Raw genomic sequence first — 18,069 nt, 5'->3', positions numbered from 1 at the left:
CACTTATAATTTAGACTTCTGGCTTTGACATCTCATGTTCTTAGCATGTCCATTAAATAGTGTTCTGGACAAAGACAGAACAAAGGCCATGGATAAAGGTCTGGTAGTTCTCAGCAGCCAAAGTGAAAGGAGATGAGAAAACAATCAGCCACAAAGAAAACAAGAAGATGCTTCCCCCAAATGCTCCCTGCAGAAAAATGGCACACTCTGGCTTGCCCTTCCTTCGCATTAAGTCACCAGAACTGGAAGTCCAGTGTATTTCACAGGCCACGTTTAGCATGTAGCTTTCCTAGCCAGCCCTGTTAAGCTTGTATCCTGCAAAGATTAAAATAAAAGAACCAAATAAAACTATTTGTTAAAAGAAGGGGTATTTTTGAGAAAATGTTTTAAAATAAGAGCTAGGAGCTGGGGTGGTGGCCCAGCTTTTTTTTAAGAGTGCTTACTGCTCTCGCAAGGACTCAGTTTCAATCCCCAGCACCCAGACCAAGCACACACAACTGGCTGTGGCTCTAGTTTCAAAGGTCCTGATGACTTCTGGCCCCCTTCAGCACCTGCATGTTCAAGTAACAGGGAAACTCATGAAGACACACACTGCACAGATAAATACCAATGAATAAATGAATTTTTTAAAAATTTTTATTAGGTATTTTCTTCATTTACATTTCCAGTGCTATCCCAAAAGGACCCCATACCCTCCCCTCCACTCCCCTACCCACCCACTCCCACTTCTTGGCCCTAGCGTTCCCCTATACCGAGGCATATAAAGTTTGCAAAACCAATGGGCCTCTCTTTCCACTGATGGCTGACTAGGCCATCTTCTGATACATATGCAGCTAGAGACACGAGCTCCGGGGGAGTACTGGTTAGTTCATATTGTTGTTCCACCTATAGGGTTGCAGATCCCTTTAGCTCCTTGGGTACTTTCTCTAGCTCCTCCATTGGGGGCCCTGTGATCCATCCAATAGCTAACTGTGAGCATCCACTTCTGTGTTTGCTAGGCCCCGGCATAGTCTCACAAGAGACCGCTATATCTGGGTCCTTTCAGCAAAATCTTGCTACTGTGTGCAATGGTGTCAGCGTTTGGAGGCTGATTATGGGATGGATCCGTGGATATGGCAGTCTCTAGATGGTCCATCCTTTCGTCTCAGCTCCAAACATTGTAACTCCTTCCATGGGTGTTTTGTTCCCAATTCTAAGAAGGGGCAAAGTGTCCACACTTTGGTCTTTGTTCTTCTTGAGTTTCATGTGTTTCACAATTTGTATCTTATATCTTGGGTATTTTAAATTTCTGGGCTAATATCCACTTATCAGTGAGTACATATCATGTGAGTTCTTTTGTGAGTGGGTTACCTCACTCAGGATGATGCCCTCCAGGTCCATCCATTTGCCTAGGAATTTCATAAATTCATTCTTTTTAATAGCTGAGTAGTACTCCATTGTATAAATGTACCACATTTTCTGTATCCATTCCTCTGTTGACGGGCATCTGGGTTCTTTCCAGCTTCTGGCTATTATAAATAAGGCTGCTATGAACATAGTGGAGCATGTGTCCTTCTTACTAGTTGGAACATCTTCTAGATATATGCCCAGGATAGGTGTCTTAGTCAGGGTTTCTATTCCTGCACAAACATCATGACCAAGATCAAGTTGGGGAGAAAAGGGTTTATTTGGCTTACACTTCCATACTGCTGTTCATCACCAAAGGAAGTCAGGACTAGAACTCAAGCAGGTCAGGAAGCAGGAGCTGATGCAGAGGCCATAGAGGGATGTTCTTTACTGGCTTGCTTCCCCTGGCTTGCTCAGCCTGCTCTTATAGAACCAAGATTACCAGCCCAGAGATGGTCCCACCCACAAGGGGTCTTTCCCCCTTGATCACTAATTGAGAAAATGCCTTACAGTTGGATCTCATGGAAGCATTTCCTCAACTGAAGCTCCTTTCTCTGTGATAACTCCAGCTGTGTCAAGTTGACACAAAACTAGCCAGTACAAGAGGTATTGTGGGATCCTCTGGTAGTACTATGTCCAATTTTCTGAGGAACCACCAGACTGATTTCCAGAGTGTTTGTACAAGCTTGCAATCCCACCAACCATGGAGGAGTGTTCCTCTTTCTCCACATCCTCACCAGCATCTGCTGTCACCTGAATTTTTGATCTTAGCCATTCTGACTGGTGTGAGGTGGAATCTCAAGGTTGTTTTGATTTGCATTTCCCTGATGATTAAGGATGCTGAACATTTTTTCAGGTGCTTCTCAGCCATTCGGTATTCCTCAGGTGAGAATTCTTTGTTAAGCTCTGCACCCCATTTTTAATGGGGTTCTTTGATTTTCTGGAGTCCACCTTCTTGAGTTCTTTATATATATTAGATATTAGTCCCCTATATGATTTAGGATAGGTAAAGATCCTTTCCGAATCTGTTGGTGGTCTTTTTGACTTATTGACAGTGTCTTTTGCCTTACAGAAGCTTTGCAATTTTATGAGGTCCCATTTGTCGATTCTCAATCTTACAGCACAAGCCATTGCTGTACTATTCAGGAATTTTCCCTCTGTACCCATATCTTCGAGGCTTTTCCCCACTTTCTCCTCTATAAGTTTCACTGTCTCTGGTTTTATGTGGAGTTCCTTGATCCACTTAGATTTGACCTTAGTACAATGAGATAGGAATGGATCAATTCCCATTTTTCTACATGTTAACTGCCAGTTGTACCAGCACCATTTGTTGAAAATGCTGTCTTTCTTACACTGGATGGTTTTAGCTCCTTGTCAAAGATCAAGTGACCATAGGTGTGTGGGTTCATTTCTGGGTCTTCAATTCTATTCCATTGGTCTACTTGTCTGTCGCTATACCAGTACCATGCAGTTTTTATCACAATTGCTCTGCAGTACAGCTTTAGGTCAGGCATGGTGATTCCACCAGAGGTTATTTTATCCTTGAGAAGAGTTTTTGCTATCCTAGTTTTGTTATTCCAGATGAATTTGCAGATTGCCCTTTCTATTTCGTTGAAGAATTGAGTTGGAATTTTGGTGGGGATTGCATTGACTCTGTAGATTGCTTTTGGCAAGATAGCCATTTTTATTATATTGATCCTGCCAATCCATGAGCATCAGAGATCTTTCCATCTTCTGAGATCTTTAATTTCTTTTTTCAGAGACTTGAAGTTCTTATCATACAGATCTTTCACTTCCTTAGTTAGAGTCACACCAAGGTATTTTATATTATTTGTGACTATTGAGAAGGGTGTTGTATCCCTAATTTCTTTTTTAGCCTATTTATTCTTTGTGTAGAGAAAGGCCATTGACTTGTTTGAGTTAATTTTATATCCAGCTACTTCACTGAAGCTGTTTATCAGGCTTAGGTGTTCTCTGGTGGAATTTTTAGGGTCACTTATATATACTATCATATTATCTGCAAAAAGTGATATTTTGACTTCTTCCTTGCCAATTTGTATTCCCTTGATCTCCTTTTGTTGTCAAATTTCTCTGGCTAGGACTTCAAGTAAAATGTTGAATATGAATTTTAATATAAGAAAGACAGCATGTTCTCAAGAATTATCGTGGTATTAGTACTTGTCTCTGTGGTTTCACATTCTCAAAACTAGGCCAGAAGAGACCATGGAACCTCTGCCCTGATCAAGTAAATTCTGTTTCAGATGAACCTAGCAGAACATCTCTCGGCACATTTACCCATCTTATTTCTCCCTTTATTCTTTCTTTCTTCCTTTCTTTCTTTCTTTCTTTCTTTCTTTCTTTCTTTCTTTCTTTCTTTCTTCCTTTCTTTCTTTTGTTGAGACCTTTTGGTGCCACTTCTAGGAATTTGGCATTTGTCACTGGGCTCAGACAAGGAAGTAGGCTCAGATAAAAATGTCAGAAACAGTGACCACGGGGCTTTGTTTCCTGCCTTGATGAATCACTACCTTGTGTGATCTCTCTACTTAATTATTTTCTTGTGTGATCTTCTTTTTGCTACTTCTCTTGAGAACTGACCACGTGTTTTGGATGTACTGAGAATGATATAAAAGCAGGCTGGAGAAAAGTGAAGCTGCTTCAGCCTCAGCACTGGCTGGGGCCGGGTTATAATTTTGTCAAATTGTCTTTCTTTCTCAATCCTTACTTCCTCGCTTGAGTCCCTGTTGACTGACTGAGCTGGCTTGGTCATTCTTTCAGTGTCAAATGATTAGAAATGCAATGCACATTTTCCCAGTTTTCAAAATGTCTTCTCTACAGCCTGTGGAAAAGTCTACTGTCACCAAACCAATGGAATGTGTCTTTATAAAGAAGCCACTGCTCTCTTCACAAAGGAACCAGTTGCTGGCAACAGTCTAGGATCTGCATTTGTCTTCCTGGCCTTCTCTGAGATGTTCTACAATGTGGTTCGGCCCCCACCTTTCCCATTCTCTCTACATCTCTCTAAGGGCATCTCCTCTGCTGACTTTACCCACTCACTGTCTCTGCCTGTTTCTTAGGTTTTGGTTTTTGTTTTGTTTTGTTTTGTTTTTGTGTTTTTTGTGGTTTTTGTTTTTTTATGGAACTGCATTTGCCCACCTTATTACACATGCTACCTTGAAGTACCCACTCAACCCTGTGGCTTTGAGTCTCACTGGATACCATAGCATTTATTTATCAACATTTCTGAGCCCTGAGTTCTCGTCCTGCCCAGGGTGGGGAGTGGCTGGCTTCCAGGGGCTTAGATCGCTCTTGGAGGTGACAGAACTATTGTGTATCTTAATTTTGGAAGTGGTTGTATAATCATAAATCTGTTGACTCAGTATGACAAGCATGTGAAAGCACACGGGTGCACACACACACACACACACCGCATGCACATATGTCTAAGCTGTATGTTCACAATACACATGTGCCCAATTGAGATAAATGATTTGCTGGCTCGTAGTTATAACACTAAAAGTTTACTAACTATGATGAGCTTCTTTGTAATACATTCCTAAATATGTTGTAAATTAACTTGCAAGTGATTATTTTGAATGAATATGGCCTTTCAGAAATGAATAACATAAACAGTATAGTTTTGAGGATTTTAGGAATTGAGAGTGGAGAATGTTGTCTGAGGACAGTGAAATTATTCACTATCAATATGGGAAGGAATCTTATAGATAATTCTTAATGTTTTCATTTTGCACAGTAGAAGTTTATGACTGCCTACTGTCTTGATGAAGCTCAATCACACAGAGTCAGTTAGGTGTCAGTGCCAAAAAGACATCTTACTACATTAATGTTAGTTCTTTGTCCTTCTCCCTGTAACCCACACAAGTTAGTTTGTGCTGGTTGTCTCTGATGACTATTCACAAGCTGTTACCACAGGTAGCCAGTGCTTGCAAAGAAAGATCCATAATATTTATGAGCTAGCTTAAGACCTGAGTAAATAAGTCTTCCATGCTGTCAGTTTATATTGAAATGTTTCTTAATTACCTTTAAACATCATCAGGTTATAGCATTTTAATAATTAATCCACTTTAAGCAATATGTATTTTACTGCTAATTTGCATTTGATTTTTAAATGTAATTCTGGCTTATACCAATAAGAAGCTTATCTGTGGCTAATACCTGTCACAATCTCCACCCTGACAGGTCTCCGGGAAGGAAGGGCCAGATCCCAGTGTCTACCAGGACTAGGGATTGTCCAGCACAATTGGTAATTATACATTACCAAGCTTCTTTCTTAGCTCACACCCCATGGGGCTTTATGTACCATGGCATGTGCACAGCAGTGCCTGACAGTTGTAGTAGAATCTAAGGATGAGAAACTTGACTAAAGACTCTTTTCAGGGTAGATGATAAAAGATGGTGGATCTTCTTCCCTGTTGTAGCCTCATGTCTGGTAAAGATAAAAATGTTATCTGGAGACTTTGGGAAGCTCCTCAGAGAAAATGCTATGGCCATAGGGAGTAACTTCTCACATAAGTGGCATTTGTCTGTGAGTGCAAGTAGTTTCCAGAATGTCGCCTTACAGGAGTAGTAGCATGGTTCACTCACTACTAGGAGGAGAATTTAAGAGGAAGCTTCCAAGAGATGTTTCTAAGCAGCCAACTAACTAAGTACTCTTTGGGTCAACAATCCAAGAAGCAAAAGGCTTTGCATCTGTGGTGTGTGTGTGTGTGTGTGTGTGTGTGTGTGTGTGTGTCTGAGATGTCCCTGTTGATGCCTAGTAAGTTCAATGCCGTTTTACATACTGTGCATAGCTAAACTCAAGCTTGTTTGGTCTATATCTAAAACAATGGTTTTGTAAAACTTTAAATTCAGTTGTATCAGACATTGAATTAATGAACAGAGGCTCAATATTCAATAAAGTGTGTTTTACAAAACTCAACCTCATTTTCTTTGAATATTTTCTTCACATTTTGGTGACTTCACATTTTGATATTACAATCCTCTATGATATTTTGCATTTCAGATATTCAAATTATTAGCCACAACTTTTTTTGATTGGATATTTTCTTTATTTACATTTCAGAGGTTTTCCCCTTTCCAGGTCTCTATTTTGGAAATAGCCCTGTCCCATTCCCCCTCCCCCTGCCTTTATGAGGGTGCTCCCCCACCCACCCACTCCCATCCTCCCACCCTGGCATTCCCCTACACTGGGGCATCAAACACCCTCAGGCCCAAGGGAGGCTTCTCCCACTGATGTCCAAAAAGGCCATCCTCTGCCACATATGTGGCCAGAACCATTAGCCCCAAATTTTTATTTCATTCCATTTTATAATTTATATTCTATCTTTCTATTAGGACTTCCATTTTTTAACCATTTTTGTTTGTTTGTTTTAAGATTTTATTTACTTATTTAATGAGTTCTCTACCTGCACATATACCTGCATGTCAGAAGAGAGCTTCAGATCCTATTACAGACAGTTGTGAGCCACCATGTGGTTGCTGGGAATTGAACTCAGGACCTCTGGAAGAGCAGTCAATGCTCTTAATCACTAAGCCATCTCACCAGCCCAGTACTTCCATTTTATGATACATAATTCTTTTGGTTTCTTTGAGGCAGCAATCCAGAGTTTCTCTGAGTGCTATGACTCATTAAAAGCTTTCCTCTTTTGTCAAAGAAAAAATATTCAATGATATTTACTAAACGTATTATGGAGTGTTTAAGTTAGGGTTTTACTTCTGTAAACAGACAACATGACCAAGGCAACTCTTATTAGGACAACATTTAATTGGGGCTTGCTTACAGGTTCAGAGGTCCAATCCATCATCATCAAGGTGAGAACATGGCAGCTTTCAGGCAGGCATGGTGCAGGAGGAGCTGAGAGTTCTACATCTTCATCTGAAGGCTGCTAGCAGAATACTCCCTTCCAGGTAGCTAGGAGTAGGGTCTTAAAGCCCACACCCACAATGACATACCCACTCCAACAAGGCCACATCTACTCCAACAGGGCCACACCTTCTAAGAGTGCCACTCCCTGAACCAAGCATATATAAATGATCACATTCCACTTCCTGACCCCCATAGGCTTGATCAATAATGTGAGTCTATGGAGGCCATATCTAGCCATAGCATAATTTTAAAAGTACATTTAGTCCAACTTCCAAAGTCCCCATAGTCTATAGCAGCATTAACAATGTTAAGAACCCAAAGTTCAAAGTCTCTTCTGAAATTCATCCCATAACTTAACTGTAATCCCCAAATCAAGACAGGAAACCAGCTGGGCAAATTCCAAACTCTGCATCACCATGTTTGATGCCAAAGCAGTTTTCAGATCTCCACTCCTTTTTCATCTTTGTCGACAGCAACAAACTTCTTTCTCCTGGACTGCTTCCACTCCCTGTTAGCAGCTTTCCACAGCAGATATCTCACGGCTCTGGCATCTCGAACATCTTGGGTCCTCCAAGGCAACTTCAAAGTTATAGCTTCTTGTTTCAGTGTCTGGAATCCACACATGATCTTCTGTGCTCCTCCAAAGGGCTGGTGCCACTTCTCCAGCTCTGCCCTCTGTAGCATTTTAAGCTCATGTTGAGTCACTCCACTGCTGCTGCTGTTCTTGGTGATCATCCCATGGCCCTGACATCTCCAATACACTGGGGTCTTCCACTGCAACTAGGCTTTACCAAAAGCCTCTCACAGGCTCTCTTCATGGTGCCAAGCCTCAACTCCTTTGCATGACCCCTTCAGTCCTGAACCATCAACTAAAACTGAGGCTACATTTTCACCAATGGCCTTCCATGGCCTCTCACAATGCCAATCCCCAGCTGTTCTTCATGTCTTCAAAACCAGTACCACCTGGGTGACTCTTACATATTTCCAAGTCCAGCTGCAGCACTAGATACAACCTTGGCTATCTCTGGAATACAGCTTCTTTGTGCTCTCAGAAAACACTTCCCAGAAGATTTTACCTCAGTGATGCTGGTCTCTTAATCACCACTAATTTCTTAGCTCCAGCTATCCAACATCAATTGTCCCAGTAGTCCATTCTATTTTTCACTCAAAGCCAAAGCCACATGACCAAAGCTGCTGAGTTCTGCTGCTTGCAGGAGCTGGAACATGGCCCATCCCATGTTCTATTACATTGTCACCAGCTCTCGATTTTCCAACTCCTTCACTGCCTAAGCTTGGCTGGCCTGGATCATACCCTGTAGACTGACCTTGAACTCAGAGATCTGCATACCTGTCTCCTGGCATTAAAGGTATGTACCACCATGTCTGGATTTAAACTTTTCTTCACCTAGAATTTACTCTATCTCAGGCTGGCCTTGAACTCAGAGATATCCTTGGCTTTATCTCCAGGGATTAAAGGTGTGTGCCACCAGGTCTGGATCCAAATTTAGCTGGGTAGGATCTTGCCCCAAGGTCACCAATCACTTGATTCAATTTAATACCTTTGAACAAAGGATTCAGCTACATTTCACTTCCTCTTTAATACTCGGACCATATATTTTATATTTTTATTTTCTAAGCTTGCTATGCTTGGTTGTTCAAAACACTCCTCATAAGACTTAATCAGAGAACAACGTCTCTGCTGGGATTTTTTAAATCTTCCTTTGTCAGTGCAATTAATATAAATCTCTTAGCCTTAGACTCAGGTAGACTCTTCAGACAAGGGCCAAAAGCAGCCACATCTTCACCAAATACCACAAAAACGGTCTCTAGGCCACATTCTGAAGTTCTCCAATGAAGTCTCTTGGGCCAGGTCTGCACAGGTCAAATCATACTCAGCAACAAAGTCTTCCATATTCCCACTAGGATAGCCCGTTAGGCCCCACTTAAAGCATCCCATGGCTTTCCAAGTCCAAAGTCCCCAAATCCACACTCTTCTAAACAAAAGCATGGCCAGAACCAACTTCTGTCTTAGTTAGGGTTTTACTGCTGTGAACAGACACCATGACCAAGGCAACTCTTATAAGAACAACAATTAATTGGGGCTGGGCCAAGCATATACAAACCATCACACAGAGGGTTTTTTTTTTTTTTTGCTTTGTTTTTTATTGTTATTGTTGTTTTTTGGTGTTTTTGTTTGTTTGTTTGGACATGAGCAATAGAAATGGAAGCCACAGAAACAGTATCTCTCTGTAGCAGTGAGATTTGGGGTTTGTGTCCAAATATAGTATTGAAAAGTAAGAAACCACAAGAGACAACATAGAGGCCAGTGAATGGAAAATTACTGAGAGAAAAGAAAATGTATGAAAAGTGGATTCTGAATCACACAACAAATAGTACAAGATTCTTAGTGCTGAGAAGATAGGCAATCTCGTCCTCTAGTGGCCATATCACGCAATAACCCTTCCTTTGCAAGATGGGTTTTTTTTTTTGGCATAGCATTTCTCGTCCCTTTCTCAATAAACGTTTTGAAGTCACTACTGCCCATCCTGTGTTTCTGCCCTTTGCTGTCTGGACAGATATATCCTAATGGGTGAGTTATACACATGGGATAAATGGCAGAGCGCTGGGATCACGGGGTTAAAAGCTCTTTTGAGCTAAATTGGAACAGTGGAAATGTTTAGAAAAATGCTCCTTATCTATTAAAATAATAACTGGTATTTCAAAAGAAAAACTAAAACTACACATAATTCCAGTATATTGTAATTGTGACCCTAAAATCAGCTTTTAAAACAAACTTAGCTCTGTCAGAAGGTAATAGTTGAGAGTATTTCTGATACCTCTGTCAAAAAGCAATTGACTCCTTGTAAAGACTTGAACCTGAGTCCAAGCCAGGTATTCACAGACCCATGCTTGTGACCCCAGGTCTGTGAAAGCTGTCAGCGTATCACTGATAGCTCAGGTTAGCAGATGTGGCCAGAGACAAACTGCTGAGAGTCTCTGTCTCAAAAGAAAGAGGATAAAGTCTGAGGAATGACAGTTGACAATCTCTTCTGGCCACCATGTGACGGTCACATGTGTTCTGACACACATACACAAACACCTGCATGTGCTCTCATGTACACACACATACAACTAATGTGAGTCCTTTTGTGTCTAAACCTTGGCAAGTTGTCATTCAGAAGAAAGCTCATGATTTTACACTTAATGCATGGTTTAAAACAGCTCTGAATTCTTCTTCCTGACAAGTCCTCTGGGGCACACCCTAGTGTCCTAAGCATCTGGCTGTCTTCCAGAGCTCCATTGTCCCACCACCTTGCCATCTAATACACCAGGCCTGCAACACAAGAAAAATCCCTTACCCCCCCCCACCCCAAATCCATCCCCATCTGGCTTTGTCCCTAGGAGTACACCCAAGTTCTAGGAAACATCCACTGCCCCCTGAGCTCCATTGCCTGGCCCAAGGCTGCCATATGGAGGCCCAGGAACATCCAAGTAGGCCTGCATTCCCAACACTTGCTACAACAGGAATGTTCATGGATAATCAGATGGCGAAAATCCAGCATAAGAACACAATCAACAGCCGGGCATGGTGGCGTACGCCTTTAATCCCAGCACTTGGGAGGCAGAGGCAGGTGGATTTCTGAGTTCAAGGCCAGCCTGATCTACAGAGTGAGTTCCAGGGCAGCCAGGGATACACAGAGAAACCCTGTCTCGGGGGAAAAAAAAAACCACAATCAACACAAACCAAAGTAACATTGTCCCCTCAGAGCACAGCTATAATAATACAGCAAGCCCTGGATGTCCTAACACAGCTAAAGCACAAGAAAATGACCTTCAATCCAATCTTATAAAGATGCCATGGACCTTTAAAGAGGAAATGAATAAATCCCTTGAAGAAGTCCAGGAAACTACAAATAAACAGGTGAAGGAAACAAATAAAACTCAAGACCTGAAAGTTGAAATAGAGGCAGTTAAAAATAAATAAATAAATAAATAAATAAGCCAAGGGAATCCTGGAGACAGAAAACCTAGGGACGAGAACAGGAACAGCAGATGTGAACATCACCAACAGAAGACAGGAGAAGGAAAAGAGGATCTCAGACATAGAAGATAGAATGGAAGACATTGATACATCAGTCAAAGAACATGTCAGATCTAAAAATTCCTGACACGAAACATCCAGAAGTCTGGAATACCATGAAAAGACCTAAGATAAGAATAAAAGGAACAGAAGAAGGTGAAGAGTTCCAGCTCCAAGACCCAGAAAAGATTTTTAACAAAATCATAGGGAAAAAATTCCTCAATCCCTTCTCCCCCCTCCCCCCCAAAAAAACCAGAGATATGCCTATAAGCATACAAGCAGCTTTCAGAACACCAATTAGATGGGCCTGAGAGAGGATGATTGAATCTTCCTCAGAAGGGAAAATAAGATATATATCCTAGGTGACAGACATCCAGGTTGCTTCTGATTTCTGGCTATTGCAAATAAAGCTGCTATGAACATAGTTAAACAAATGTCCTTGCGGGATGGTGGGGCATCCTTTGATTATACGCCCAGGAGTGGTATAGCTGGCTCTTGTGTTAGAACTATTCCCAATCTTCTAAGAACAGCCAGACATGGTCTTCTGCTGCCCATCACAAATGAACCTATATCTGCATTTCCACCTCCCAAGCATCTTCAGTCTGAAACTTAGGGATTTCCACTCCCTATTAAGTGGCTTTAAGTATTAAATCAAGATTAAAGCCTCTGTGTTGATGCCTTAAGATCAGGTGTTCTGCATATTAGCCCTCTATCAGATGGGGGGGGGAGGGGATATCCTCGTGGAGGTGGGGGGCAGGAGTATGAAATGTAGAAAACAGTTGGGGTGGGTGGAGGGGGGAATAAAATCTGGAGTGTAAAATTTTTAAAAATTTAAAAAAAGATCAGGTGTTCTTAAATGGCTACTTTGATTAGATTGCATCATGGAGGCCATGACCTTGAGAGGACATTATAAGAAGCCAGCGCAACACCTTCTTTTCGGTCGTGTGTTTCTCTCCACCTCCTGAAAGTGACGCCTGGTGAGCGGATCCAGACTGCACAGCTCAGAGAAGCCACTAAAGAGACCATAGAGAGAAGACAGGCTCTCAGGTGGAAATCTTTTATCTGATTTTTCTTGAGGTGAGTGGTTAGAGATGGGAGTGTTTTGAAATGAATCTGAAGTTCAGGGATGAATTTCGCATGTGAGGGTAACGGCATTTCCCTTAAATAGTACTTTCTCATTCAAATTTTTGGCAGCAGTGATGGATTCTTGCAGTGAAACATTCCCTGAATGTTACAACTTCAAGTCCCTAAGTCTCCTGATGGAATATGCTTGGGAGGTAGAAACACAGAAACGGGTTCATTTGTGGTAACCATCACCAGGCCACATGTTCCTAGCAAATCACAAAACTTAATTCCGTAGTTTGAAACACTTTTGTTAACTTTTGTTTCAGGAAATCAAAGCCAACAGGTCCACAAATGGAGTCACAAATCAAGGGCCTTCCAGCCGTTCCAGCTCAAACAGCCCAGGGAGAGCCAAGAAGCTCATGGGAACAGACTCTTCCATCACTGAAAGAGGAGGACAGTATAGTAAGTGGTGGCCTGTATGTGTCAGCCAGTCCTGGGCCTAGGTGAGACAGGGCTGCACCACAAAATCTCTGTGTTGTGCAGGATTCACTAGAGAAGAATACTGGCGTATAGGTTTAAGGCAATAGAAAGTCCTGAGTAGCCAGCTGGTACTGTACTGGGTAGGTAGGTCCTCTGAATCCCAGTGGGCCACTAACCCTTTCTCCCAGTGAGTTGTGTGCACAGAAATCAAATTCTAGGTTAGTGTATTTCAAGGACAACAGGACAGTTTTTGGTTTTTGGTTTTTTTTTTTTTTTTTTGGTTTTTTAAAGATATTTTCTTTATTTACATTTCAAATGCTATACCAAAAGTAAAGGCAGGCTGAAAGGCAAAGACTTTCCCAGAACCATGGGCTTGAATGGATTAGGTCTCCATTCTTTTTGGTTTTCTGGGGTGGGGGTTGTTTTTGTTTTTTCTTTTTGGATATTTTATTTATTTGCATTTCAAATGTTATCCCCTTTCCCTGTTTCCCCTCTGCAAACCCCCTATTCCATCCTCCCTCCCCCTGCTTCTATGAGGGTGCTCACACACACACACACACACACACACTCTCTGCCTCACTGCCCTAGCATTCCCCTATACTGGGGCATCGAGCCTCCACAGGACCAAGGGCCTCCACTCCCTTTGATGTCAGATAAGACTATCCTCTGCTACATATGAGCTGAAGCCATGAGTCTTTCCATGTGTACTCTTTGGTTGGTGGTTTAGCCTCTGGGAGCTTTGCAGGGTTGATATTGTTCTTCCTATGGGATTGCAATCCCCTTTAGCTCCTACAGTCCTTCCCCTAACTCCTCCACTGGAGTCTCCAAGTTCAGTCTAATCATTGGCTGAGTGCATTCCGCATCTGTATTGGTCAGGCTCTGGCAGAGCCTCTCAGAAAACAGCTATATTAGGCTCCTGTCAGCAAGCACTTCTTGGCATCAGCAATAGTGTCTGGGTTTGGTGGCTGCATGTGGGATGGATCCCCAGGTGGGGCAATCTCTGGATGGCCTTTCCTTCAGTCTCTGCTTCACTCTTTGCCCCTGTACTACCTCTAGAACAGGAGCAATTCTGGGTTAAAATTTTGGAGATGGGTGGTTGGCTCCATCCCTCAATCAGGGCCCTGTACCTAAACCACTAGATTTGGTCTCTATTAGGTCTCATTTTCATGGTGCCAGGTGGTAGTGTCTATGGATGAATTCTATGGCCTGAAGGGTACTTCTATCTTGGAAATAGTTATGCAAATGTCTGGGGGTCTACTAAGGTCTGGTGCCCAGCTATATCTGTCATACTGACCCATGGTCCTGACTGTATCAGAGGTATCAGAAGGCCAGACAAAGGAACTGCTCCCCTGCATGTGGACCTAGAGACTGGAAGAAGGCTCCTCTCCTCTCTGGCAGGATTGGTCTATTGGAAGATACAGGGCTCCCTCCCTATCTTCACCTATATATCTCCCAATTATTGGTGCCTCTTCCAGATTCAAAGAAACAACCAGGCAGAGCTTCAATCCATTCTGTAGTGAATGTTGTCATTGGAGAGAGACCATTACAGGGCCTTTTAGCTTTATGGGGGATTGAGGATGGAGAGGTCCCTGGATCTTTTTGTGACTCACTGATATCTCCTTTTGCTCCTCACAGGTGAAATGCAGAAACTGTGGGGCCTTTGGCCATAATGTAAGAAGCACAATGTGCCCCATGAAGCAAGGCCATGTGCTCCTAGTCCCCCAGCCTCTGGGAGCCAGGAAAGAGAAAGAGAATGGGGATCCTTGCAGGCCCCATGGTCTACAGAAACTCAGTCAAGTCACCAGACAGAGGTAAGAGATGGGAACAGGACTGGTGGAAGGGAAAGCTCCAGGTTAAGCAGAGTTCACGGGGATACCTTGTCTTATCTCTCAGTCTCCAAACTGAAAGGGCCAGAGAGCTAGTAAATAGTCTGCTTGCCAGTGAGTGAGTGAGTGAGTGACGAGTGACTGACTGAGTGAGTGAGTGGCTGACGGAGTGACTAACTAACTGAGTGACTATTTGAGACTAAGGCTGAAATGTCCCCACACCACTGACTGTCCCACAGGTTTGATGAGCAGCAGAGGAAAGCTCCCTTCCAGAAATTTCCAATGAAGCCGCAAAAGGGGGACCAGCGGGTCAACTTGGCTGTAAGTAGATAACCTGTCCCTGAAAGTCCCTTCCTCTGTGCTCTGCCAGTTGCACCTTTCCTTCTGCATGACCTATTTGCTCACCTCATGTCCTCTGTCCATGCTAGATTTCACAAATCCTCTCTGGCAGCAATGATTCGTTTGTTCATTTTCATAGTTCAGCCAGACTTGGGTTTGGATGGGTGAGTGAGCCTCTGCTGTAGGCCTCCTTTACAGACCAGCTCACCTGGAGGATAGGCAGGTTCCTCCTCACTTACCCATGGATTTAGGTCTCCAGGTCCTCCTTCCTACCGAGGTCAGATGACAAACGGTGCCTGCTCTCCAAGCTTTCTGGTGACCTGCATTTTCTGTCTGCAGTCTTGACTGTTGCCGTTTTGAACTGATTATGTCTGCTGCTTCTATAAATCAAAACTTTTACTGGAGAAGTCTAAGCAGCATGAGCACATCTATGTCCACCATCCCAATCGGGTGGCTACAATATTCACTGTGGATTGCTGTCTATATGCAGGTTAGGGCAGGCACAAGATAAGGTGAGAGCCTGTGATTGGGCAGTGGAAAAGGAAGGCAGGCTGAGAATGTTAGAGAGGAGCAGAGAGAGACAGACAGAAGACAGGAAGGAGAGGAAGGGACAAGATGGAATCTATAGGAGAGGAATAGGAGCCAGAACCACACAGTCCTGGGAGCCATAAGTATTGGGGATTTCTTAGATAGATGATTAAATAATAATTAGGGTGTGTCTGCCCCATCTGGGTGTGTAGCTTGTGTTTACATCAATTGAGTTTTGAGTTCATTGTGCAGGCGTTTTGTGAGTTGAGAATTTACTAATATAAATCTGACTGATAAATTACAAGCCTCTAGAGCTTTGATTTTACCAGGTTTCTAGGATTTGTGACCGCTAATCACAGGAGGTGAATGGCTGGGAATGTGAGCACAATCAGCAGCAAGAGAACCTCGAGATGGGTGGTCCCTGCATGGGGCTAGCCATGGAGGCAGAGAGATCACTGGGGACAGACAGTAGCTTTCCCACAACAGTTCACCTCAAAGACCATTGGCGGAGAGACAGATTCAAGGCAAGCCAGTGCCTCTTGCCCTACTTCATATCCCAAGCAAGATTATTAGAATTTTCAATACTATGCTGTAAATTACATGGAAATTTGAATCTAACTGTTCCTCTATGACCACAGAAGGATGGTCCTAGCTGTCTCTGCCTATCTATACATCATGTACCTCTTGTCAGACCACACACACAAACACATGTGTGCGCACATACACACACACATGGGGGTTGGGGAGAGAGAGAGAGAGAGAGAGAGAGAGAGAGAGAGAGAGAGATATTTGGATTATCAGAGTAAGGTTCACTTATAGGGAGACTGCAACTCTCTCCCTTCCATTTCCCAACCCACCATGCTGCAAGTGTTGGATAGCTAATGTGGGTCACCACAGCCTGATGACTTTCACATCAGACCGAGCTGCTACAAACTATCATCATAAATCCCATGAGCTCCTGGTGTTGTTTTGAAAGCCTTCACTGCCTTCCATGCTGACAGTGCCCCACTGATCTCTCCATCCATCTGTGTTTTTCTACAGCAGCCACGGATGCCAAGCATCCCTGGGATCAGAAAGATGAATGCATCACCAGTCAAAACATCTCTTGGGAAGCAGATGTGCCCTGGAAAACCTGCCCCCCAATGCTTTGACAGCTCCTACATCTTACATTCCAGGCAGAAGGAAGGTCAGAGCATGGCTGTCGCTGGTGTTGCCAAGCTAGTGTTCAGGCACAAAGGAAGAAACTCAGAAGAGCTACTGGATCAAGAGGGTACCTCATGCCAACACCCAGTTGCTGTCCCCAAAAGTAATGCAAGCAGTAAACTGTTCCACAAAAAGCCAAAAGCCCAGGGTCCCAGTAGGAAAACGAAGCCCAGCCAGCATCCTGTCATCCACCAGAATAGACAAAACCCCAAACTCAGCTTCGGGGCCCCAGCTAAGGAAGCTTCCTGGTGCACCACACAGCCTAGCCAGAATCCTCTGAAGAAACGAAGACTTAACTCTACAAATGCACCAGAGAAGAGCCATGCAAGGACTGGTTCCAAGGGCACCCTGGACAGTCAGGCTCCTCCCATTGCCAACAGACTTGGACTGAAAGGTGCAGATGAAACAAGCAAGAAAATAGCAGCCCAGGAGCCCAGCACTGACCAACAACAGCTACATAGCAGGGCTGCTCTGGTCCCAACCAGACCCTGTATTGAGTCCCACAGGGCATCGGCTGGCCATGTTGCAGACCAAGCCCTGAGAATGATCTTCACCAGACACGGTCAGAACTTCTGGAGCTCCAGGTTCCTGACAGTGCCCCCACCACTTCCCCTTGAGAAGCAAACACCTCCTTCGGAGAGCCCTACCTTCCCCGAGGAAGGAGAGGTAGCAGGATCACAGGTCAAAGTGAGCATCCTCTATGAGGATCTTCAGGTCTCCTCCTCCTCCTCAGAGAACAGTGATGGAGAATGAGCTGCCACCTGAAGAGCAGACACTGACACCACCACCACCACCACCCCACCCCCTACTCAGACTGGCCAGATTCTTTCAGACTGATCCTCTCCCGAATTAACCAGGTAGATGACATGACTGTATCATGTCAGGGTACTTCCAAATGAGCACTCCTATGGTGGGTTGGGATCACATTCCTTTCCTCTCTTTGCAACTAGCCTCACCTCAGCATGATCTCTGGATTCTGAGGTGTGCCTCTAAGAAGCACTCTGAAGGTTACCTGTCCTCTTCACTCTTGTCACCAGTGACCTCTAGTATGTCCTTTCAGATACTTTAATGTTCAAAACTATCTGTCAGTTGTCCTATTTTATGAGCTTTTCTATTTTCACCAATAAAGTTACCTTAGAAATTATGTCTAAGCACTCATGTTCTTGAGATGATACGGTTTCTCACACTACTTATGACCCAATAGCAATCCAAAAACCCAAGTGACACTCAACCTACTGCATCAGGCTCATCATGTTGACACATGACCTGGTCCTTGG

At 43.4% G+C, this 18,069-nt stretch overlaps 1 protein-coding gene across 1 annotated transcript; it reads left to right on the top strand.

Annotated features, from left to right (window-relative positions):
* Positions 1 to 12,767: 12,767 nt before the first annotated feature.
* On the top strand, positions 12,768 to 17,545 carry LOC110300946 (protein FAM90A10). Its single transcript, XM_021171153.2, has 4 exons — positions 12,768 to 12,878; positions 14,532 to 14,707; positions 14,962 to 15,043; positions 16,631 to 17,545. The coding sequence occupies exons 1-4, from the start codon at positions 12,768 to 12,770 to the stop codon at positions 17,543 to 17,545; spliced, it is 1,284 nt and encodes a 427-aa protein (XP_021026812.2).
* The last annotated feature ends 524 nt before the right edge of the window (positions 17,546 to 18,069 follow it).

The sequence above is a fragment of the Mus caroli genome, unplaced genomic scaffold (genome assembly GCF_978045245.1).
Source record: "Mus caroli unplaced genomic scaffold, Mus_caroli_1 scaffold_10, whole genome shotgun sequence".
Taxonomy (NCBI): Eukaryota; Metazoa; Chordata; class Mammalia; order Rodentia; family Muridae; genus Mus; species Mus caroli.
This window is presented reverse-complemented; position numbering and strand designations above follow the sequence as displayed.

What these genes read in the sequence shown, in the direction of transcription:
- LOC110300946 (XM_021171153.2), top strand. Translation starts at nt 12,768, where the DNA reads ATGGAGTCACAAATCAAGGGCCTTCCAGCCGTTCCAGCTCAAACAGCC. An exon ending in TGAAAGAGGAGGACAGTATA is followed by an intron (nt 12,879 to 14,531) that starts GTAAGTGGTGGC and finishes TGCTCCTCACAG; the next exon opens with GTGAAATGCAGAAACTGTGG. An exon ending in AGTCAAGTCACCAGACAGAG is followed by an intron (nt 14,708 to 14,961) that starts GTAAGAGATGGG and finishes ACTGTCCCACAG; the next exon opens with GTTTGATGAGCAGCAGAGGA.